The 25,979-nt window shown below is 40.4% G+C and overlaps 1 protein-coding gene across 1 annotated transcript in view; it reads right to left on the bottom strand.

Annotated features, from left to right (window-relative positions):
* Positions 1 to 25,979, bottom strand: part of LOC137323576 (low-density lipoprotein receptor-related protein 1-like) — a 1,400,855-nt gene that overhangs the window by 260,261 nt on the left and 1,114,615 nt on the right. The window contains exons 43-47 of the mRNA XM_067987196.1: positions 15,169 to 15,373; positions 11,702 to 11,894; positions 10,137 to 10,262; positions 8,812 to 8,940; positions 138 to 257 (exon numbers count right to left, since the gene is read on the bottom strand). Of these exons, the coding sequence (XP_067843297.1) occupies positions 138 to 257; positions 8,812 to 8,940; positions 10,137 to 10,262; positions 11,702 to 11,894; positions 15,169 to 15,373 (773 nt within the window). The remainder of the gene's footprint in view (positions 1 to 137; positions 258 to 8,811; positions 8,941 to 10,136; positions 10,263 to 11,701; positions 11,895 to 15,168; positions 15,374 to 25,979) is intronic.

The raw sequence follows: 25,979 nt of genomic DNA, 5'->3' as shown, positions 1-25,979 counted from the left end.
TATTTAACTTGAAAGAAATTCTTAAAATCACGATATTGACATTAAATTTATACTATTTTGGTCACCCGACTGGTGACCAAGTCACCCGAAAGACCGTTCAGTGCAATTGCTGCTCACAACACCAACCTGATACTTACTATTGCAGGATACTTCATCTGAATTGTCAGCACAATCATCCACTCCATCACACCACTTTGCATTGGATACGCAGCGCCCATTGTAGCAATGCTTAAATCCTTTTCTACAGCTCCTGTTTGCTGATGCAAAGAAACCAGAGAAACAAAAGTAAAATGGCAACATGATAAATTCAATACATTGATCGATGACAGTGTCCAGTAAGAGAATGAATATTTCAACTGTCTAGTGATCAATATTACAAAGTTTACTTGGAGTTTAATTAGAGAAACACTCTATTAACCTCACCTATGTCACTCCTAATGGTTGTTTCCGTTAACAAGGTTACTAGTGTAATTTTTCAGTGCTCATTTCGCAATTCTGTGACTTATAGCTTCCCTCCCACTTCTCTCTTGACACCTGCATTACTGGGGGTAGGAGAGCGTTTCCAACAAATCTGGGTCTTTCTTGTCTTACATATAAATCATATCCTTTTCACCCTTTATTTCTGATGTGTGTTGTATGCTCCAAATCCAATTTGGTCAAATCACTCACTTTGATAAACATTCGAGTTACTTGTAATTGATGACGACCGGTAAAACAGAATTTTCCCCAGTTAGTCCTTTTACAATAACTGGCAGTGACTTTCATTTCAAAAGCTGAAACCATCCGGGAGTTGATAAAAATGTCTGATTGGCATATTTAGGTCAGAAACAAAATGAATTCCACATCAAGCTTTCCAGTTGTAATATTATTGCTATTTAAAATAAAGAGGTGATAGTTTATTGCATTCATTCCAATTTTCTCCTCTCACCCCACCCAAAGACTTTGCATTCTTGCTTGGATACAGTTCCATGGGGACTGGTTTCCTTCCTTGCTCGAGTGGCTTTGAGACTATCATAAAGCTATTAACAGAGGGCATTACAACCGCATCCAATTCTATTTGCACCCAATAGCGACATACCTCCACAAACTTTGGCTAATTTTCCTGCAAAGGCACTGAATCTAACTGCAGTGACCCTGAGATCAGGTCATTCAGCATAGACTGTGGACTTCCCTGAAGAGTATAGCTCAGTTACTCTCTGCATTATCTTACTGAACTGTTAAGAGAGCTTGCCTGGCAGCAATTCAAACACAATCTAGTGTCACGCAGATAATGTTTGGGTATAAAAGTGCAATGGGGCGGTTGCAATGTTGGTTTGCAATTTATAGCATAACTTTAACAAGGTGATAAAGTTTTAATGCTGGTGGATTAAAAAATAAGGACTTGCATTCATGTAGTGTCTTATTAAACATCTCAAAGCCCCTCACAGTCAATAAATTACTTTGGAAGTGTGTTAACTGTTGTTAGATCAACAATTGCAGCAGCCATTTTACACACAGCAAGATTCCACAAACAACAGTGAGATAAATGATCAGTTAATTTGCTTGCAGTGGTGGTTGAGAGAGAAATGTTGGCCAGGATACCAGGAAATCTCCCTGCTCTTCTTCAAGTAATGTCATAGGATATGTAATGACAGCCAGAGTGACAAATGGCACCACTAGCAATGCAGCACTCCCTTAATAATCCACTGGAGTGTAAGCAAAAATTATATACTGGAATAAACCAATTGTAAGGGAGAAGATCCAATAGCTAAGGTGAATTTCCTGAATTGTAACATGGTGTACTTTCTGGGGTTAGGAGTCACAACAGACCACGCCTTAATTTAATGCTGATGCTGCAAAATTAGTGGAACAAAACTCAAGTTTTACCATTATGTAGAATGTAACAATGAAAAAAAGAGTGACCATGCTATACTGTATCAGTATCAACACAGTTGAGTGAAAACATATTGTTGAACACTTCTTTATGTGCTGTGAACCCACTTTATATTGCACTATAATAATAAAATATTTTGAAGGTACATGTACAATAGATTTGTGGAGGTATAATGTGCCTTTCCACTACAGGGTACCCACCACATGAAGATTACAACCTTAGCAGGACCCCAAAAGAGAAAGGAATACTAAATTGGACCATATGATCCAGAAACATTTATGGATCCACTCAGATGGTGGGAGTTTCCTGCTCTGACGCCATAATTTCGGCAGAAGTTTGGCGGAAATCCCGTTTACGCACATAAATGGGGTTTCTGTCGGCCCTCCGTCAAAATTATGATTGTGACGCAGGAGAAGTCCTAAGGAAATTCCTGGTGAGGAAGTGAGCAAGTACCCTCTTTACATGAGATGGGCTTAAAAGACTGATTAGGAGAAGTACAACATTGGAGAGACAAGTGAGAAGGCTGAAAAAATTTGATTATTTCAGCAATTAGCTGCAGTTCTCTGCATGGCAATCTGAGATAGTTGCCCAATTGAATAGATGACATATATAAAACAATTAAATATATCTCAATGTAATGGCCCAGAAATTGCTTGGAGCAGCAAACCAACAGTGCTCGCCCCTCCATAAATTTATACTAACCCGCTAATTTACCGCGGTCTTTACTAAGTGCACTTCCTCTAATAGGAAGTGGAGAAGAGCCCAGCGTTAGCTCGAGCAAAGCTAGGGCCCATGGGAGAAGCGAGAGGATCACTCTCTCCCTTAACCAATCAATTTGCAACATTTTTGTCACGCTGCGAACAGTTTCTGCAAGCTAGAATGTAAAATTCAGGAAGTGAAAAGTACAACACTGAAATCATTTGTAAAAACAGTTATAGACAGCAAAGAAAAGAGAGGGTAAGAAATAATTGAATTAAATAAAAGAGACAGAAGGAAAAAGTGAAAGAAAAATTGTTTTTAACCTTTTAATGACCAAAAATTATTAAAATAAGGAATAATGAGACTCCACATTTTTAAAAGTTAATTTTTAGCTGTTTGACAGTTATTAAGTCTTACTGCGCTGTTAAAATTTAGTTTAGACCTGGTATTTTTAAGCATAACTGTTTTGTGACAATATTAGTTACTTTCCAGCTGGGCAGAAGAGCAAGTTGGTGCTGGTCCATTGATTCCACTGATTCCAGCCGGCGATATCCCTTTAATTCGAAGCTGTCATATCGTCGGGAACCAGGGGGAGCAAGTTCCAGATTTCTGCGTTTGACTGCGCATGTGCCATTAATAACGGTGACCACTGTTGAGGCTCATTGTTCTTTTTTAAGCAATTTCTGACCCAATGTCTAGTTTCTTCACAAAATGTGTAAAAATAAACAATATGAAGCAAAATATAACCGGGGCGAACGTGGTCTTAGGCCATGGTGCAAAACAGGTGATAGAGAACTGAAAGCCCATTTTACACCCTGCTAAATTTTCTTTGTTAAACGAGTGGTCAAGTCATTATCGCCGTGTTGCACTACCATCCAAGACCAATTTTACCCCCAATATCTGCAGAACATTGTATATACATACTTGAAGAAACATAGATTATTTATCTTTGAGGGGAAGGGGGTTCAAAACTAAAGCCTTAGAGATGCCTCGAGTGTAATATGAACGATGGTTGACAGATGCACACCAGTGTGGTTGGTAGATAGAGAACCCATCAGCTCTTCTATCCTAGCCCAACCTAATTACACGCATCTGGGTGTCCCTGAATAGCATGGAATATCCTGCTTAAGGAAGCACATATTCGTCTTCGCAATGCTTGGGATTTTCAGGGATAGGTGGGGATCCAAGAATCCGGGCATTGATCCATTTGTCTCCTTTGGCTGATGTGTCCCCTCATCTGCTGGTGTAGAATCTTCTGACAGTTTGAGGTAGCTTCAGCCAAGCGCTAATGAGGATCTGCACTGAATGACAAGATTTTCTACTGCTTGACAACATTTGATAGATATGCAATGGACTCCAGAAGGAAACAAGTGACTGTGACCATGTTGCATTATCCTTCCCTCTAATTCTCAACTTGTGTAGCCTTTGACACAGTCAACTCACCATCATCCTCCAACACCTCTCCTCCATTGTCCAGCTCATTATGACTGCCCTCTGAGTCAGAAAGTTGTGTGTTCAAATCCCATTCCAGAGACAAAATCTAGGCTGACACTCCAGTGCAGTACTGAGGGAGTGCCGCACCATCAGAGATGCCATCTTTTGGATGAGATGTTAAACCGAGACCCTGCCTCCCCTCTTAGATGGATGTAAAAGATCCCATGGCACTATTTCGAAGAAGAGCAGGTGAGTTCTCCTTGGTGTCCTGGCCAATATTAATCCCTCAACCAACATCACTAAAACATTTGGTCATTATCATATTGCTGTTTGTGGGAACTTGCTGTGCGCAAATTGACTGCAATGTTTCCTATATTACAACAGTCACTACTCTTCAAGTAAGTACTTCATTGGCTGTAAAATGCTTTGGGATGTCCTGAGGTCGTGAAAGGCACTATATAAGTGCAAATGGTAAATTAAAATGTCATTTACAGAAACTGCAGCCTTCCCACTTTGGCAGAAACTATGAACATTTTCTGCCAGACTTATAGAATAGAACCATAGGAAAGATACAGCACAGAAGGGGGCCATTCGGCCCATCATGTCCATGCCGGCTCGAAGAACATCCAGGTGCCCATTCTAATTCCATCTTCCAGCACCCGGTCCGTAGCCCTGCAGTTTACAGCACTTTAGGTGCAGGTCCAGGTACTTTTTAAAAGAGTTGAGGGTCCCTGCCTCTACCACCAATTCAGGCAGCGAATTCCATACACCCACCACCCTCTGGGTAAAAAAGTTTTTCCTCATGTCCCCTCTAATCCTTCTGCCAATCAGCTTAAATCTATGTCCTCTAGTTCTTGAACTCTTCACTAGGGGTAACAGGTACTTCCTGTCTACTCAAACTGGGCCCCTCTTATTTTGTACACCTCAATCAAGTCTCCCTTCCCCTCTGCTCCAAGGAAAACAACCCCAGCCTATCCAATCTCTCCTCGTAGCTGCAATATTCAAGCCCTGGCAACATTCTTGTAAATCTTCTCTGCACTCTCTCCAGAGCAATTATGTCCTTCCTGTAATGTGATGACCAGAACTGTGCACAATACTCCAGCTATGGCCTTACCAGCGTTTTATACAGTTCCATCATTACATCCCTGCTTTTGTATTCTATACCTCAGCTAATAACGGAGAGCATTCCGTATGCCTTCTTCACAACCTTATCTACCTGTACTGCCACCTTCAGGGACCTGTGCACATGCACTCCAAGGTCTCTCACTTCCTCTACCCCTCTCAGTATATTCCCATTTACTGCGTATTCCCTTTTACTGTTTGCCCTCCCTAAGTGCATTACCTCACACTTCTCTGGGTTGAACTCCATTTGACACTTTTCCGCCCACTCAACCAACCCATTGATATCTTCTTGGAGTCTACAGCTATCCTCTTCACTATCAACTACACGGCCAATTTTTGTGTCCTCTGCAAATTTGCCAATCCTGCCCCCGACATTCAAGTCCAAATCATTAATATATACCACAAACAGCAAGGGACCCAACACTGAGCCCTGTGGCACACCACTGGAAACGGATTTCCATTCACAAAGACATCTATCAATTTTTACCCTTTGTTTCCTGTTACTGAGCCAATTTTGGATCCAATTCACCACATTTCCCTGTATCCCATGGGCTTTTACCTTTCTGATCAGTCTGCCATGTGGGACCTTGTCAATGCCTTATTAAAATCCATGTAGACAACATCCACTGCACTTCCCTCATCAATCCTCCTCATCACTTTCTCAAAGAATTCAATCAGATTTGTAAGGCATGATCTTCCCTGAACAAATCCATGCTGACTATCCCTGATTAAACCATGCCTTTCCAAATGACAGTTTATCCTATCTCTTAGTATTGATTCTAATAGTTTGCCCACCACTGAGCTAAGACTGACCGGCCTATAATTGTTCGGCCTTTCCCTCATACCCTTTTTAAACAATGGTATTACATTTGCAGTCTTCCAGTCCTCCGGTACCTCCCCTGTATCTAATGAGGATTGGAAAATGATCCTCAGAGCATCCATTATTTCCTCCCTGGCTTCCTTCAATAGCCTAGGAAACAATCCATCCGGCCATGGTGACTTATTAACTTTCAAGGATTCCAGTCCCTCTAATACTTCCTCTCTCGTTATGTTTACCTTATCCAATATTTCACACCTCTCCTCTTTAACTACTATGTCCGGATCATCCCTTTCCTTTGTGAATACGGAGACAAAATATTCATTTAAAACCCTACCCACATCCTCTGCTTCTACACACAAGTTACGCTTATCATCCCTGATAGGTCCCACCTTTTCCTTAGCTATCCTCTTGTTCGTAATGTACCGATAAAACATCTTTGGGTTTTCTTTAATCTTACTTGCTAATATTTTTTCATGCCCTCTCTTTGCTTTCCTTATTTCCTTTTTTACGTCATCCCTGTACTTTCTATACTCCTCTAGGCTTTCTGCAGTATTTTGTTTTCTGTGACAGTCATAAGCTTTCTTTTTTTGCCTTATCTTGCCCTGTATACTTCTAGACAACCAGGGGGCTCTAAATTTGGCAGTGTCACCCTTTTCCTTTGAGGGGACGTGTCTGCATTGTATCTGTAGAATTTCACTTTTTAGTGCCTTCCACTGGCTTGCCACTGATTTCTCCTCAAGTAGTTGTGTCCAGTCCACTTCTGCCAAATCACCTCTTAGTTCTGTAAAATTTGCCTTCCCCCAATATAAAACGATTACTCCTGATTTAACTCTGTCCTTTTCCATAATAATGCTAAAACTAACTGAATTGTGGTCACAATCCCCAATATGGTCACTCACTGTCACTTCACCCACTTGCCCATCTTCATTTCCCAGGACTAAACCTAGAATTGCATCCCCTCTTGTTGAGCTTGTCACGTACTGGCTAAAAACTTTCTCCTGAACACCGATCAAGAATTTTGCGCCCTCTGTGCCCCTCACAATGTTTGAATCCCAGTTGATGTTAGGGTAGTTGAAGTCCCCTATTATTGCCCTCATAAATTTGCCTACATATTTGTTCTTCTATCTCCCTTTCGCTATTCGGGGGTCTAGAGTACACTCCTCGTAATGTGACTGCCCCTTTTTTATTTCTTAGCTCAACCCATATGGCCTCGATTGATGATCCATTTAGCATACCATCCCTTCTCACAACTGTAGTTGATTAGAACCAATTAGATTCTTTAACCAATAATGCTACCCCCCCTCCTTTTTTATCACCCACTCTATCCTGCCTGAAAACTCTATATCCAGGGATATTGAGCTGCCAATTATCCCCCTCTTTAAGCCAGGTTTCCGTTATAGCAATAATATCATGCTGCCATGTGTCTGTCTGTGCCCTCAGCTCATCTGCTTTGTTTGTAATACTCCTTGCATTGAAGTGTATACCCTTTAACCCCGTCAAATTCCTGTGCTGAAGGCTATTTAACCGTCGCTTCTTTTGCCTTTCTGAGTCGCTAACTACGTCACTACCTGCTTTTCTACTTCCTGTTTCGTGGTGTGAATTTGTCCTATCTGTACCTGCCCTTTGGTTCCCATCCCCCTGCCTTACTAGTTTAAACCTTCCACAACAGAACCAGCAAATGCCCCCACGAGGATATTGGTCCCAGTTCTGCTTGGGTGCAACCCATCCAGCTTGTACAGGTCCCGCCTTTCCCAGAATCGGTCCCAATGCCTCAGGAATTTAAACCCCTCCCTCCTACACCATCTCTCAAGCCACGCATTCATCTGGTCTATTCTCCTATTTCTGCTCTCGCTAGCAAGTGGCACGGGAGATTACCCCCTTAGAGGTCCTGCTTTTTAATTTATTTCCTAACTCCCTATATTTTGCTTGCAGGACCTTATCCCTTTTTTTACCGATGTCGTCGGTACTGATATGGACTATGACCTCTGGCTGTTCACCCTTCCCCTTCAGAATGTCCTGCAGCCGCTCCGTGACATCCTTGACCCTTGCACAAGGGAGGCAACATACCATCCTGGAGTCACGTCTGCGGCCGCAGAAACGCCTATCTGTTCCCCTTATGATGGAATCCCTTATCACTATTGCTCTCCCATTCTTTTTCCTACCCTCCTGTGCAGCTGAGTCACTCGTGGTGCCACGGTCTTGGCTTTTGCTGCATTCCCCTGATAAGCCATCTCCCCCAACAGTATCTAAAGCAGAATATCTGTTTGAGAGGGAGATGGCCCCAGAGGGCTCCTGCTCTACCTGCCTAGTCCTTTTACTCTGCCTGGCGGTCACCCATTTCCTTTCTGCCTGCGTAATCTTTACCTGCGGTCTATTGGACCTTAACATACAAAAGATTATTCACCTGCACACTGATTCAATTCACTTTCCTTTTATCTTACTAATGCTTTAATTACCTAATGATTGCATATCATATATGATAATTTTGTTTTTAACCAAATTATTAGCCCATGTTTCACCATCATTATATATATCATTCAGAATTTGTATCTCCAATGTTATGCACAGTCTCCCAGGTTATAGTGCAAAGGAATTATCCCTTATCAGAGCTGCAAGATTAAATAAATGGCATCAGAGACTAGTTTTGAAAGCATTCAGTACATGGAGTCAAGCCAAGTGAGGGATGGTTTTATGATTTGCAAATATGTCACAGATTGCAAAAAAGTTACATCTGAAAATCTAACTCCAAGTGATTATTCATCTCGGTTACTGATGGAATTTTGAGAGTAATGATGTCAGGTGAAAAAGCTAATGCATACTTTCACTTTCACACACTTCCTACCTAATAGAACAGATTACTTACTACAGTATGATTGCTTTTCATCTGATTTATCTTTGCAGTGAACAATTCCATCGCATGTCAATTGGTATCCAATGCAATCTCCGTTTCCACATTCAAATTCAGTGTGGATATTGCAAGATGAGTTTTTTGCTGAAACAAATGGCAACACTTTGTATTTAAGAACAAATTATTTAGATACAGAATTTCTCTTTGCACTGTAAAAGACTAAGAATCAAATTCAATGGTTTCTCATATTTAGTTTTGTGGCTTTTAACCCTACTGTTTCCTCACACTGTGGACACCTCTGTGGATCTAATAAATAGCTAACCACATGTGAGTGGTCCATGCTTGGGTCAGATAGTTTCCAGCTCTTCCTTCGCTTCCTTCCCTAGATAATCTTGTTAAGATTGGAAAACTCACCCCCTAAAAAACCTTAAGTCGAGACTGTGATTTAAACTTGGATCTCAAGTGAGGTCCTACTTGGATCTATTCCTTCATCCCTTGCTCAATTTTGCAGAACTGTGAAATCAAGAATTCGAAGTGACAACATAAAGATCATATCAGCTTAGAAACTACTCCGTGTGATAATTAGCTTTGAAGGCTTAATACATTTGTATGAAATGATTGGCTATTTCAACAAAGGTGTTCACCCATTTAAAATAAAACAAGTTAATGTTAAAATAGCAAAGTAATTTCATATGAATGCATTAAAGGTTCACGTGCTGCTATCACAGAGTAGGGCAAATTTACTTATCCTGCGCTCCCAGTGGGTTGCCATACTCGAAGGGAGAGCAGGTCAGAGAACCAGGGCTACAATGTTATAACTGCAACTCTGATCTCTGCTCCCTTCAAATGCAGTTCCCTGCTGGAACCATGCAATCAGTGAATTTTCCCTAGTGTAATTTCACACTAATATGTTCTTGCAGCTCAAGGGATGTGACACCTGGTGACCTCCCACCTCATGGAATGTATTAAGCTTTAGTACACTAATATTGCACAGAATAATATCTAGGCTATTGTTATTATTAATACGGTACTGAACATGTAAATTAAAAACATTTGACCTATTGAAGTTACTGAGGCAGACAGTGTGAAAGAACTAAATTAACTGTTGAAGCTGAAGCACCTTGGGGTTAATAACTATATCTTTACTGAGATTAAGCCAACATCCTCATACCTTTACTTCTGCTAACGTCAACAGCATTTGATGCTCAAACAAAATCAACAGAGCCAAAAATATGTAAAAGGATGTCAAAATTATTCATAACTCATAACAATTGTTTTTTTTTAAATGGGGTGCTGATAGGCACACAATCTCAAACCTTGGTGGAAAAAAATCAACTTACCAACACATCTGTTGTCATCTAACAGCATTCGCTCTCCCCGACAAGAACAATTTACTTGGCCATCAGCAGTCAACAGGCAAAGGTCATGACAACCTCCATTCATTATCTTGCATGAAGACAGTTCACCTTGTTTAAAAGAAACCATTTTCTGTCACAAGCAAAATATGTTTCTACCAATAAGCAAAACAAGCCTCTACTAAAAATCCTTCACTCTTTGTTATTAAAGAAAGCAGTTCTAAAGTCACAAGAAATTCCAGATTCTACTGATCATTTATATATCCAAGAGAACTTTTCAGAAGAGCTAATAATTAAAAAAAATAGTTTATAAAGCTTCCAGGTGGCCTGATAAATTGCTAGAAACATTTTAAACCTGGCTTTGCACCAGGATGTAATTATATGTCAGTGGGTGTGAAGCCCACCAGTATGAGACAAACCTCTAGTGTGGACTTAAACCTCTTCCCTAAATGCAATTCAGATGACTTTGCAGCCAAATTGTATGAACAATTTGCTGAAACTACTTTGTATAGATCCAGACGGTGTAATTGGAATTATCCTTTTACTCTAAGCTAAAATTTATATTGGTATTGGGATTTTGACATCAGCCAACAAGTGGTAGGTTTTAGAGCATTAAGAATTTTTCTTCTGTTTAAAAAATCTATTTGGGCTCTCTTTGTGCCAAGTGCAATGGTCTATTCATTATTTTGAATTTATGAAATTTGAGCTTTGATCTTCAGTAATAGCAGTCATATCTTTTTGCCTGCAAGTATGAAAATCAGAGACATAGGCTCTCAAAATCAGGGACAAATGGTCAAAATCATGACTCCATGGTTATTTAAATAACCTTATGCTCTAATTTTCTATATGTGTTTTAATCTAAAAAAAATTAAAGGAGCTTCAGGCGGCAATGCGCTTAATTATTTTTTTCAAATCTCTCAATCAGATGGATTAACATTATTTTGATGGTCCTTGTTTTAAAGTACATACTGTCAAAAATAATAATGTTAATCTCTCTGATTAAGAAATATATTGTAAAGATTTTCTTTAGCTCAAATATTTGAACTCAAAAAGTCGCAAATGCTGCATGAAAATTTTAACATTCTGGAATGAAGTTAGAACAAAATTGAAATCAACTCTCAAAATCAGGACACCCTGATTTAATCTGGACACGTGAGACATATGATACCACCCCCCTTTGGTATAATTTCAGCACATTCTTAACACCAACATTGAGGAAATGAAAGAAGCTCCTCAACATTGCTGCTTCCTAGGAGTCAAAGGTACCATTAGCAGCAGTATTGTAGGAAAACCTCACTTACTGGCAGCAACTGACCAGAAACTCTCTTACTGATGGTTCACAGCTACTGGAAGTTTTGAACTTCACAGTTGTTATCCAAAGCATCATATTGGATAACATGATAAAAGCATCATGTTATCCAATATGATGCTTTTATCACAATAAAACATTCAAAAGCAGCAGGTAAGTAATATTCTGCAATGTGTTAACACATCCAGTAACCAACTAGGAAAAATGAAGTTCAAATGTCATCACATTGAGTGCAACTTACAATTGTTGGTATCATTAGCTACAACCATAATTCCCATCGGTTGATGTGCTGTATCTGAACGCAACACTTTAACATCTCCTCCTGTGTACTTATCACAGCGCATTACAGATCTCTGCATCCAGTCTGTCCAGAAGATGTAATCACCATAAATAGCTAAGCCGAAGAAAGTGCCAGGTCCGGATTTCAGAACTACCTGTGCCATTGCAAGCACAAGAGGGAGAGAGAAATTAAAAGCTATTTCTTGGCCAAAGATGAGTTATGCTAAATGAAAATTGTTATAGAGCTAAAGTTATGGATTTGTGTACTGAAATAACAGTGACAATCAGAAAACATATTCTCTATTTTGATTATTTCTCAATACTTTGTTGAGTATTTTATTACAGTACAACCCAATAGATATTTAAGTATATGGAAAGAGAACCAGCAGAAATAATTCTCACTGGGACATACTAGTCTCACAGAAATATTATGCTCTCCAACTTGATGAGAAAATTGGTAATTGAGCATTTTCTGCTTAATTGTACTCTAAATAATTACTGAATGACTGATGATTTCTACAAACAAACACATAATTTTAGTAACAGAAATTCCACTTCTTTATTTCTTGGAATTTTTTAATGCCATTTGTTCTGAAGCCTAATTTATCATTTAGCAATCTGTATTGTGTAATGATCAAAATGCCTAAACTGCTCTGATTAGTCATTCATTCCAGGACCTTAAGATGAACTTGAAATGGCAAATTTTAATGAGTTGGTGGTTATAGAAAGAGGCATGTCATGAAAGTAAGTTCAATTACTCTTTGTGCACTAAACAATGATTAATGAATTTCAGAGCAATTATTATCAATGATTGATCTGTCTTAACCACCACAAATTATACCCTTAATCAATGCTGAACTGTAATTTACAATGAATCTTAATGGGTTGAAATTTTATAGACTTTACAATACTAAAGATAATATAGAAATGTGAAAAACGGGTCAGCTTACTGACAGTTTGAGGTATAAAATGGTCTTAGACATAGAGATTTGGTGAACTGCCAACATGCATTGGCAAAATTAAGAATTATGCAGTCTACTGATTAGTGGAAGGTCATATGTGACAGTAAACAGAGAAAAATAGTAATGTAAAAAGGCCAAGTGGAGATGATTTTTTTTGTTGCTTGAAGTGTCTTGTTTCGCTGAAAATGTTAAGCACAGAGACCAGTGGCCTGAAATGTCAAAAAATGGAAAAAATAAAGTGAAAGGACTGGAAAGAACACATGGGAAGTTCACTGTCACTTTCTGTAATTACATAGTGTTCAACAAAAAGGAAAGTGTTTCCCAGTACTACAAAGACAGATATTGTTCACCCTTCATTTCACTGATGGTGTTCATTCAGCCATTGCACAGCAATCCAAGGATTGCAATTCATGTTATCAAATAATTCAACAGCACCTCCTTTCCCTGTGACCTCTAACACCGGGAAGGACAAGAACAGCAATTTCATGAGAACAGCATCACCCCCAACTTCCCCATCAACTCACACACCATCCTGATTTAGAAATATAACTCTGGTCCTTCATTGTTGCTGGGTTAATATCCTGTAATTCCCTACTTAGTACCATTGTGGGAACACCCTGACAGCAGTTCAAGAAAAAGGCCCATCATCACCTGCTCGGGGCATCTGGAGATGCCCAATAAATGCAGCCTTACCAGTGCCAGCCACATTCTGAGAACAAAATCAAAGTGAACTCTCAATCTTAACCACATTTGTATAAAATTATTTGAACTGAGGTGATGACTGAGTTTCTCTTGTTTAGAATGGGATGATTTTATGCATTATTAAAACTAGTCTTATACTTTACTGGGTTACTTTATAAAAAAAATCAACTGTGTGGTTCCATACGTCAAACACTGAGTGGCGCCAATGTGGAAAAAGAATCCATTTGTCCCTAATTGTAATTGTGATGTACATCATGATCTCACATGATGCCATTATCCACCAGATAATTCAATTGGAAATTATGGAATGACTAGACTTCAGAACAAATTGCCTATAAATATGGTACACTCAATTACTGTTCAATAAATAACTTGGTTTCCCATCAAACATCGTTCAGTTATTGTCAATACTCACTTAACAGGACTCACTATTTGATGTGTTTTTTTCGTCAAGTGCCAAAATACATCTTCTAGTTCAAGTCAATAGAAAAACAAATGGTTGTGTGGAATGTGTAGAAATATCATGAAATATTTAACATGAAGAAAAAGTATTTTCTTAACAGAAATTTAATGTGGTGTGAATAACTGGAGTGGTTCTGGATAAATCTATTTTTCCAAATGCTATTCGCTCGCAAGAGTTATTTTACACAGAACTACGTAGAAACTACAACACAGAAATAGGCTGTTCTGCCCAACCAGTTTGTTTGTTGTTTATCCTCCACATAAACAATAGTCCTGACCACATGTTCCCATATCTCTATTCCTTCAACCACCTATCCGACCTTTTCTTAAAATATTGACATGGTCTCTGCTTTCATCATTAATTCCAGTAGTGCATTCCAGAGCCTCACAACCCTCTGTGAAAAAATGTTTCTCCTGCTCTCTGTCTTGAAACATTTAATCTTATATCTATGTCCCCTCATCCTAACGAATTAATCACTGGGAACAGTCTGTTTCTAACTACTCTGTCCCATCCATTCATAATTTTAAACACTTCTATCAAGTCACCACATAAGCTCATCTGTTCTAATGCAAACAGCAAATACTGAATGAATTTGCATATTCATCACCACACAAGACCTTTATCAGTTTGGCCCAGTGGTTGCACTCTCAGGTTGCAACCTGGAGTGGGATTCGGGCAGGCGCCGAACTCCACCAACTGTGTGATTTTAACTCCTGCATGCCACCTGCCAGTTGCCCACCCGAAAAGGGTAGGAAGCAGCAGCTGGCCAGTGGGTGGGAGCAGAAATTCGAGTGGCAGGCGGCTCACTGGCAAGAAAGTAAGACGTGGGGAGGGTCCCTTCGGAAGGAAGAGTGGTGCGCGGCAGGGGAGGTCTAACCTTTGCTTATGGGGCACACTCCTGCTCCTCCTGGCTCTACAAGGAAAGTAAAATAAAGGTATCTTGAATGGCCTTTTCTAGCCCTGGATCCTCTTTCTGCTGTCTTTTCCTGGCGGGGAAGCCACAATGACTTTCCAACTCAGGCCACAGTTAAAATAGTCAAAAGAGCAGGTGGGATCCAAGTGGAATGTCAGTGGGTAACTCACCCGGCCGATATTAACTGCATGCTTGCCTGGATTCTGTCAAAAAGCAAACTGGTCATTCACTTCATTTGCTGGTTGTAAGTGCAAATTGGCTGCAGCATTTGCCTACATAACAAGCAGTGACAACACTTCAAAACTAATTCATTGAGAAGTCCAATGGATGGGATAAGGTGCTACATAAATACAAGTTCTTCGTTTATAAATATAAAATTATCCACTTACATATCTGTGTGTCCCATCATATTCACACCTTTCAATTCTTCCCACAGAGCCATCAGAGAAGTACAGTTTCTCCACTTTATGATCAATCGTAAGTCCATTTGGTGTGAAAATATCAGTGCTAACAATGATCTGAACATTTCCTCCAGACAAGGTTGCTCTCATTATACTTGGCTGCTGTTCATTCCAGTTTGTCCAGAACATTAAGCTGCATAAGGTAAAAAAAAAATCAGCATGTCTAATCTCGTGAAGGAATCTTACAGTTTGTAAATAGTATGTTGACTACTAGAGAAAATGTCATATAATAGTTCATCAACAAATTAAAAAAACTCCAATAATCCATAAATTACACAGTTACTTTTTGCTGGCAACATAAATAAATGTTATACCACCTAAAATTAATGAATCATTATTTAGTGCACAAAAACTAAGTGAAATTACTTTCGTGACATGCTGCTAATGTACTAATAGAACTCATCACGTTGTTGGAAGATATTCAATGGAAAGTATGGGGTATATTTAGCGATCCTTTGTTTTGAGTGGGGAGCCTTGCTTGATGGGAGCTTGGGTTTGAGATAGGGCTACAATAATGTATTGACAATTCTATAATCCACTTTCCATTGAATGAGGCTCCCTGCTGATCAACTGAATAAACCGATAGATGTAAAAAAATACTTATTCCACTCTTGCCGAAAACATAACGATGGGGGAATTATAAAGGCCTTCCACGTACATGATAAAATTTCAGTTTTTCACATTTCATCATTCAGTACTTTGATTGCATTTGACACACTTTATGTAATGTAACACAAAAATAAAATAATTTATTTAAATAACATAATAAATGCCAGATTTTTTGATACCAAATATATACCGTCTACCCTATTAGTTCAAAGTTGTTTTCTCCTTGAAAAATAATCGAATTATCCAGTAATTTGAATTAAGCAATTGAAATAAAACATCACAAGAACCATTTTTGCATAATTTCAATTCACATTTACAGATAATTCAAATGAAGCAATTTTCAATTAAGAGCAGATTGCATAACAAAACATAACAGGAGTGTTATACTTTTGTAAATCTGACTTTAGTAGTTTCCAATGAAACTTTTTTCCCATGCAGCTGACAAGATTATAGTGTCATAATGCTATCTCTCCCTGCAAATCAAGTGAAACAGATTTATATAAAACAATTCAAAGGCTAACGTGACAAGAATCAACAGCAGAAAAACAGCAGGAAAAGAACAAATTTGGACAGTAATTTCCATTCAGAAAGCTCCGAAAAGGTAAAATTCAATTAACAGTATGGGGTCAAAATTCTGGAGACTCAATCCACCGGCGCAAATGCAGTTTTTAAAAATGTATTCGTTCATGGGATGTGGGCGTCGCTGGCAAGGCCAGCATTTATTGCCCATCCCTAATTGCCCTTGAGAAGATGGTGGTGAGCCGCCACCTTGAACCGCTGCAGTCCGTGTGGTGAAGGTACTCCCACAGTGCTGTTAGGTAGGGAGTTCCAGGATTTTGACCCAGCGACGATGAAGGAATGGCGATATATTTCCAAGTCAGGATGGCATGTGACTTGGAGGGGAACATGCAGGTGGTGGTGTTCCCATGCGCCTGCTGCCCTCGTCCTTCTAGGTGGTAGAGGTCGCAAGTTTGGGAGGTGCTGTCGATGAAGCCTTGGCGAGTTGCTGCAGTGCATTTTGTAGATGATACAAACTGCAGCCACGGTGTGCCGGTGGTGAAGGGTGTGAATGTTTAAGGTGGTGGACGGGGTGCCAATCAAGTGGGCTGCTTTGTCCTGGATGTTGTTGAGCTTCCTGAGTGCTGTTGGAGCTGCAGTCATCCAGGCAAGTGGAGAGTATTCCATCACAGTCCTGACTTGTGCCTTGTAGATGGTGGAAAGGCTTTGGGGAGTCAGGAGGTGAGTCACTCGCCGCAGAATACTCAGCCTCTGACCTGCTCTTGTAGCCACAGTATTTATGTGGCTGGTCCAGTTAAGTTTCTGGTCAACGGTGACCCCCAGGATGTTGATGGCGGGGGATTCGGTGATGGTAATGCCTTTGAATGTCAATGGGAGGTGGTTAGATGAGGCTGAAGGCAGTGAGGTGGAACTTCCATCTGCCCAGACAAGCCGATGCAGACCCCGTCCCAATTCCTGGGATGAGGGGGAGGGGGGAGGTTACTGGTGTTCTCAATGGTCTATAAGCAGTGTCTGCCTGGACAGAGGTCTAGAAAATCAGAGCGGCTCCATGCTGCTGCAAGGGCTAAAGAAAAGCCAGGAGTGGGTCTAACAGTACCATGAGTCTTTGGCTGCCAATGGAGCCAGCGGGATTTGTGCTGAAGTTAAGCAATCGCAGAGGCCTTATACTTGGTGGAATTTCCTGGGATAACCAGCGAACTGGGGTAACCATTGATCTTTCTGTATCCCCCACCCCCCCACTGGAATTCAAAGGAGCACTATAAATAGGACAGAATCTTGGCAGAACCAGGTTCCACCTCAAATTACCAGCCTTCGTACTCGGTTGGAAACCTTCTTTACTGCCCTCCCCCAACCTGGGAATTTTGAGTCCTATAATTATAAAAAATAAACGTTGTTTAACACTGTCACGCTTTCTTGGAGTTTGGACAACTGTGTAAATAATATCATCTTAAATCTTTGACATTGTGACAGCTTTGTAATGTGCTCCCAGCAATCTGTTTTTAAAGTGTGCATCTTAACATTCTGAATGGTTGCTTATACCATAAAAATGAATTGCGACAACTAGTAGATTTATTACACATCTATACATCAGGGTAAATTTTTGTCTTCAGCACCTGGGTGGTCGTCTGGCAGAGCAGATCACCCGCCTGATTTTCATTCCATCGATTACCATCCAAGCGGTGAAGACAAAAATCTGCTCCATCACTTTTGCATATTCTATTGTCATGGAAACTCTACATCAATGGCCTTTACAAAGAATTACAAAGAATGTACAGCACAGAAACAGGCCATTCGGCCCAACAGGTCCATGCTGGTGTTTATGCTCCATGTGAGCCTCCTCCCACCCTTCTTCATCTAACCCAATCAACATATCCTTCTATTCACTTCTCCCTCATGTGTTTATCTAGCTTCCCCGTAAATGCATCTAGTTGGTCACCTCAACTACTCCTTGTGGTAGCGAGTTCTACATGGTAACGACTCTCTGGATAAAGAAGTTTCTCCTGAATCCACTATTGGATTTGTTAGTGGCTATCTTATATTTATGGCCCCTAGTTCTGGTCTCCCCCACAAGTGGAAACATCTTCTCTATATCTCCCCTATTAAACCCTTTCATAATCTTCAAGACCCCTAGCAGGTCACCCTTGTTTGGGGTAGGCAGAGGCTCTACCTCTTAGAATCATTTGGAACAGGAGGCTATTCGGCCCATCATGCCTGTGCCGGCTCTTTGAAAGAGCTAACCAATTCCCTCCTCTCCATTGGCCTGCAATTTTTTTCTTTTCAAGTATATATCCAATTCCCTTTTGAAAGTTACTATTGAATGTGCTTCCACTACCTTTTCAGGCAGTGCATTCCAGATCATAACAACGCGCTGCCTGAAAAAAATTCTCCTCATTTTCCTTATGGTTCTTTTACGAGCTACCTTAAATCTGTGTCCTCTGGTTACCGACCCTCCGGTCATTGGAAACAATTTTTCCCTATGTACTCTTTTTTAAAAAAGTCATAATTTTGAACACCTCTATTAAATCTCCCCTTAACCTTCTCCGCTCTAAGGACAACAATCCAAACTGTGATCAAAAGCTCAGACCTAACGTGTCTGGGGCCTGGCCTAATGTGTGACCCGACTGTCGCACACCTACCATAATTCTGGTGGTAGTGCACTGGAAGGGCTATGGATTATTGGCCCCATAGAGCCCAGAACAGGTCAGAATTGGATAAAAATACTCTAAATAGCAAAACTAGTCAATCTCCTGCATCATTCCACACAGGCAGACAAGAGCAAGTGCTATCGTCAGCAATGTGAGGGAGGGGTGCAGGATAGGGAGAGGAAGGCAGTGAGACAGGGGTGGGAAGGAAGGGGAAAGGAGAAATGGAAGGAAGGAGGGGAAAGGGGGAAGAGGAAGGGGAAGGGGCGGAAATGCAGGCAGAGAGGATGAAGGTTATGGTATAGAAAGGAAAGGAGGGCGGGGGGAGGAAGGGAGGATGATGGGGGAAGGGGATGGGGGAAACTACCTCAGTGACAGGGATTAGGAAATGTACTTCAGTGGGGAGTGGGGGGATTGGAAAACTGTATTGTGAGGAGGAAGTACTTCTTTCCCAAAAAAATAAAGCACCAAGGCAATGGACTATAAAATCGGGCCGGGTCTAAAACTGTGTCCAAGCTGAACCCGCCCCTGTTCCTGTGGGCAGGTTAGGTTAAAATCAGGGCTTATGACTTTTTCACAACTTGATTTATTACAAACTACAGGTGCTGATTTTATTACTTTTATGAGATCCTAATTTTTTAAAACAGTGAATCGGGCCAATTATTAAACAATTATATAAGCTCTTTTTGCTTACAAACAACAGTTTCCCATTTTATTATTTTGAGGAAACCAATATTCCGTACAACATTCTCCAGATCCTGATTTTATTACATAGAATTACATATTACATAGAATGTACAGCACAGAAACAGGACGCTGGGCCCAACAGGTCCATGCCGGTGTTTATACTCATCATGAGCCTCGTTTCACCTTTCTTCATTGGACCCCATCAACATATCCTTCTATTCCTTTCGCCCTCATGCGTTTATCGAGCTTCCCTTAAATGCATCTATGCTAGTCACCTCAACTACGCCTTGTGGTAGCGAGTTCCACATTCTATCCACTCTCTGGGTAAAGAAGTTTCTCCTGAATTCCTTATTGGATTTATTAGTGACTATCTTATATTTATGACCTCTAGTGTTGGACTCCCCAACAAGTGAAAACATCTTCTCTATCTCTACCCTATCAAACCCCTCAGTCTTCTCTTTTCTACAGAAAACGGCCCCAGCCTGTTCAATCTTTCCTGATAAGTATAACCTTTCAGTTCTGGTATCATCCCAGTAAACCTTTTTTGCCCCTTCTCCAGTGCCTCTATATTCTTTTTATAAGATGGAGATTAGAACTGTTCACAGTATTCCAAGTGTGGTCTAACCAAGGTCCTGTACAAGTTTAACATAACTTCACTGCTTTTCAATTCTATCTCTTTAGAAATGAATCCCAGTGCTTTGTTTGCTTTTTTTACAGCCTTATTAACCTGTGTCACTATTTACAGTGATTTGTGTCTCTGTACCCCCAGATCCCTCTGCTCCGCCACCCACTTTAGACTGTTATTTTCCAAGGAGTATGTGGCCTCCTTATTCTTCATACCAAAATGTATCACCTCACAGTTATCTATATTGAAATTCATTTGCCAATTACAGGCCCATTCTGCAAGTTTATTAATGTCTTCCCGAATTTTGTCGGAGTCCTCCTCGGTATTAGCGATATCCCTCAATTTGGTGTTGTCCGCAAATTTTGAAATTGTACTTCCGATTCTAGAGTTCAAACAGTTTATGTAAATGGTGAACAACAGTGGTCCCAGCACCGATCCTTGTGGAACACCACTTCTCACCTATTGCCAGTCTGAGTAACCACCTTTAACACGTACTCTCTGTTTTCTGTTTCATAGCCAGCTTGTTATCCACTCTGCTACTTGTCCCCTGACTCCACGTGCTCTGACCTAAGTCATGAATCTATAATGCAGTACCTTATTGAAGACCTTTTGAAAATCCAAATATATTACATCTACTACATTACCCCTGTCTGCCCTTTCTGTTATTTCTTCAAAGAATTCAATAAGGTTAGTCAAGCTTGATCTTCCCTTTTGAAATCCATACTAACTATTCTTTATTATATTTTTGGTTTTTAGACGTTTTCCGATTCCATCTTTGAGTAAGGATTCCATTAAACTAATTGGTCTGTAGTTCCCTGGACTTGTTCCATCTCCCTTTTTAAATATAGGAATTACATTAGCTGTTCGCCAGTCCTCTGGCACTATTCCTTTTTCTAATGATTTTTTTACATATTTGTAATTGTGCCTCTGCTATTTCTTCCTAACTTAGAATCATAGAATGGTTACAGCACTGAAGGAGGCCATTCGGCCCGTCGAGTCGAGTCTCTGCAAGAACAATGCAGCTAGTCCCACTCCCCCGCCCTATCCCCATAGCCTTGCAAATTTTTTCCCTTCAAGTACTTATTCAGGTCCCTTTTGAAAGCCACGATTGAATCTGCCTCCACCTCCCCCCCGCCATCAGACAGGACATTCCAGATCACAACCACTCGCTGTGTAAAATAGATTTTTCTCATGTCGCCTTTGGTTCTTTTGCCAATCACCCTAAATTTATGTCCTCTGGTTCTTGACCCCTCTGCCAATGGGAACAGTTTCTCTCTATCTACTTTGTCCAGACCCATCATGATTTTGAATACCTTTATCAAATCTCCTCGCAACCTTCCCTGTTCCAAGGAGAACAACGCCAGCTTCTCCAGTCTATGCATGTAACTGATGTCCCTCATCCCTGGAATCATTCTCGTAAATCTCTTCTGCACCCTCTCTAAGGCCTTCGCATTCTTCCGATAGTGCAGTGCCCAGAACTGGACACAATGCTTAAGTTGTGGCCGAACCAGTGTTTTATAAAGGTTCATCATAACTTCCTTGCTTTTGTGCTCTATGCCTTTATTTATAAAGCCCAGGATCCCGTATGCTTTTTTAACTGCTTTCTCAACCTGCCCTGCCACCTTCGACGATTTGTGCACATATACCCCCAGATCTCTCTGCTCCTGTACCCCTTTTAGAACTGTACCCTTTAGTTTATATTGCCTCTCCTGGTTCTTCCTGCCGAAATGTATCACTTCACACTTTCCTATGTTGAATTTCATCTGCGACATGTCCACCCATTCCACCAGCCTGGCCATGTCCTCTTGAAGTCTATCACTATCACACTATCACTCCTCTACCCTTCAAAGTTTTGTGTCATCTGCAAATTTTGAAATTGTGCCCTGTACACCCAAATCCAACTCATTAATATATATCAAAAAAAGCAATGGCCCTTGTACTGACCCCTGGGGAACGCCACTTTTCCAGACCAAAAAACAACCATTCACAACTACCCTCTGTTTCCAATACTCAGCTAATTTCGTATCCATGCTGCCACTCTCCCTTTATTCCGTGGGATTCAACTTTGCTGATAGGCCTATGATTCGGCACTTTATCAAACGCCTTTTGGAAGTCCATGTACACCACATCAACCACATTGCCCTCATTGACCCTCTCTGTTAACTCATCAAAAAACTCTATCAAGTTGGTTGAACACAATTTGCCTTTAACAAATCCGTGCTTGGCTTTCCTTAATTAATCTACACTTGTCCAAGTGACTGTTAGTTTTGTCCTGGATTATTGTTTCTAAGTTTCCCCACCACTGAGGTTAAACTGACTGGCCTGTAGTGCTGAGTTTATCCTTACACCCTTTTTTTGAACAAGTATGTAACATTTGCAATTCTCCAGTCTTCTGGCACCACCCCTGTATCTAAGGATGATTGGAAGATTATGGCCAGTACCTCTGCAATTTCCACCCTTTCTTCCCTTAGCAACCCACGATGCATCCCATCCGAACTGGGTGACTTATCTACTTTAGGTACAGCTAGCCTTTCTAGGACCTCCTCTTTTATCAATTTTTAGCCCATCCAGTATCTCAACTACCTCTCCACTTACTGTGACTTCTTTTAATATGCGTGTATGCAATCCATCAGGGCTAGGGGTTTTATCCTCTCTAAGTTTGATTAGTTTAGCAATTATCTCCCCCCTTTCTATCTTAAATAACTTTATATCTTTTTGATCTCTTCTTCTAATGTCATGCCCACCACGTTTGTCTCCCTGGTAAATATTGAGGCAAATTCAATATTCAATATTTCTGCCATTTCCATGTCATTACCTGTGAGTTTATCATGTGTATCCCTTAGTGGCCATATCTCAATCCTGATTTTTCTTTTGTTATTTATGTGCCTGTCGAATACTTCACTACTTTTTATATTCCTTGATAATTTAATTTTGTGGTTTCTCTTTGCCTTCCTAATTGTTTTTTTGACTTCTTTTCTAACCTTTTTATATTCTCTTATGTCATCTTCTCCTTTGTTGTCTATGTACTTAGTGTACACCTTGTTCTTCAGTTTCAATTTTGCCCTTATTTCTTTATTCATCCATGTCATTGCTGGTTCGTTTGCTCTTGCTTTTTAGTGGGATATATTTCTCCTGGACTCTACTGATCACTGTTTTAAATGTTTCCCACTGCTGTTCTATTTCTGTCAGTACATTTTTCCAGTTTATTTTTCCAACTCCATTCTCATCCCCTGAAAATCAGATTTTGTTCAATTGCTTTGGTCTTTATCTTACTTATGTCCTTCTCAATCTTTATCTTATGCCTTATTATGTTGTGATCACTATTGCCTAGATGTTCCCCTACATTTACTTCTCTTATCTGTTCTGGTTAATTTCCCATTATTAGATCTAACAGTGCTTCCTCTCTTGTTAGGCTTTTTACATACTGGGTAAGAAAGGAGTCCTGCACATGTTGTAAAACCTCCATTCCTTGTACCCGTTTACCTACCTCTTCTTGCCAGTTTATTTGGAGGTAACTAAAATCTCCCATAATTATTATTCTATGTCCTTTACTCATTTCACATATTTGCTTACATATTTTTTCCTCTACCTCCTTCCCACTAGTAGGTGGTATGTAGTATATGCCTATTAGCATGATCGATCCCTTCTCTTTTACTTCAACCCATATGGATTCTGTTTCTATCCTTCTGTTAGTTAAGTCCTCTTCTTCTACTGTCATTATGTTATCTCTAATTAGTACAGATACTTCACGCCCCCTTCTTCCTTCAGTATCCTTTCTTATTATGTTATAACCTGCAATATTTAGTTGCCAGTCCTGTTCTTTATGTAACCATGTTTCATTTATTCCGACGACATCTGGTTCCTCGTTACGGATTATAGCCTCCAGAGCCCCCATTTTATTTTGGATGCGCTATTCAGGCAGTTTAATTCGTCTTTAATTGTTATTCCTTTTACTTTATTTTTTAACAGTTCTTTCACACTTCTGTTTTTTAACCGCATTTGTTCCTTGACTGTTTATGTTATCTTTATTCCTTACCCTGGTCTGACCTTTACACTCATCTCCTGTTTCTTTTATCTTTAGGCTTTTGTTATTGCTATTATTGCTAGTTTAAAGCCTTATCCACTGCCCTATTTATCATTTCCGCGAGGACTCTGTTCCCACTCCAGCTCAGATGGAGCCCATCCCAGTGGTACAGTTCCTTCCTGTCCCATTATTGGTGCCAGTGTCCCATGAAATGGAACCCCGGCTTTCTGCACCACTCTTTCAGCCACACATTCACCTTTCCGATCTGCCTATCCCTATGCCAATTAGCGTGTGGCTCAGCTAGTAATCCTGAGATTACCACCCGTGAGCTCCTGCTTTTAATTTAGTTCCTAACTTCTGATATTTCCTTAGCAGGACCTCCTCCTTGTTCTTCCTTATGTCATTGGTGCCGACATGGACCACGACAACTGGTTCCTCCCTCTCCCTTTGCAAGTCCCTCTGCAGTTGCTCTGAGGTGTCCTTTACCCTTGCACCAGGTAGATAACACACCATCCTGGACTCATGGTCGCAACTGCAGAGGACGCTATCCATCCTCCTCTTACTTTAAGAGGTCATGATTTCTTTTAAATCGTGAGTGGGTCCCGATTTTTAAAAAATCTACTAGGATGCCTCAATTTTAAAAAAATGCTCCAATTTCATTAATAAACTCATGAGGTCCAAATAGATTTAAAAAATGAACTTTTCCAATGAAGAAAACAAGAAAAAATGGCAAAGGAGCCGCCAGAATCTTTCCAGAAGTCTGTTCCTGGGCAGTACCTAGTGGTCACAGCCTGTAACTACATGTATACTCAAACCAGTTTTTTTTCAAAACACTCTCAGTAGAAAATAGCAGTTATTGTGTTAGTTGCTAACGTTATGTGACATTTAACAATGAAAAAGAGTAACTAGGGAGAGAGTAGGGCCTCTTAAGGATCAACAAGGTCATCTATGTGCGGAACCACAAGAGATGGGTGAGATCCTGAATGAATATTTCACATCGGTATTTACGGTTGAGAAAGGATGTTAGGGAACTTGGGGAAATAAATAGTGATGTCTTGAGGAGTGTACATATTACAGAGAGGGAGGTGCTGGAAGTCTTAACGCGCATCAAGGTAGATAAATCTCCGGGACCTGATGAAATGTATCCCAGGACGTTATGGGAGGTTAGGGAGGAAATTGCGGGTCTCCTAGCAGAGATATTTAAATCATCGACAGCTACAGGTGAGGTGCCTGAAGATTGGAGGGTAGCAAATGTTGTGCCTTTGTTTAAGAAGGGCGGCAGGGAAAAGCCTGGGAACTACAGACCAGTGAGACTGACATCTGTAGTGGGTAAGTTGTGAGAGGGTATTCTGAAAGACAGGATCTACAGGCATTTGGAGAGGCAGGGACTGATTAGGAACAGTCAGCATGGTTTTGTGAGAGGAAAATCATGTCTCACGAATTTGATTGAATTTTTTGAAGGGGTAACCAAGAAGATAGATGAGGGCTGTGCAGTAGACGTGGTCTACATGGACTTTAGCAAAGCCTTTGACAAGGTACCGCATGGTAGGTTGTTATATAAGGTTAAATCTCACGGGATCCAAGGTGAGGTAGCCAATTGGATATAAAATTGGATTGACGACAGAAGACAGAG

This window comes from Heptranchias perlo, chromosome 7 (genome assembly GCF_035084215.1).
Source record: "Heptranchias perlo isolate sHepPer1 chromosome 7, sHepPer1.hap1, whole genome shotgun sequence".
NCBI classification, from domain to species: Eukaryota; Metazoa; Chordata; class Chondrichthyes; order Hexanchiformes; family Hexanchidae; genus Heptranchias; species Heptranchias perlo.
The sequence above is the reverse complement of the archived record's forward strand: the minus strand, read 5'-3'. Positions and strand labels throughout refer to the sequence as shown.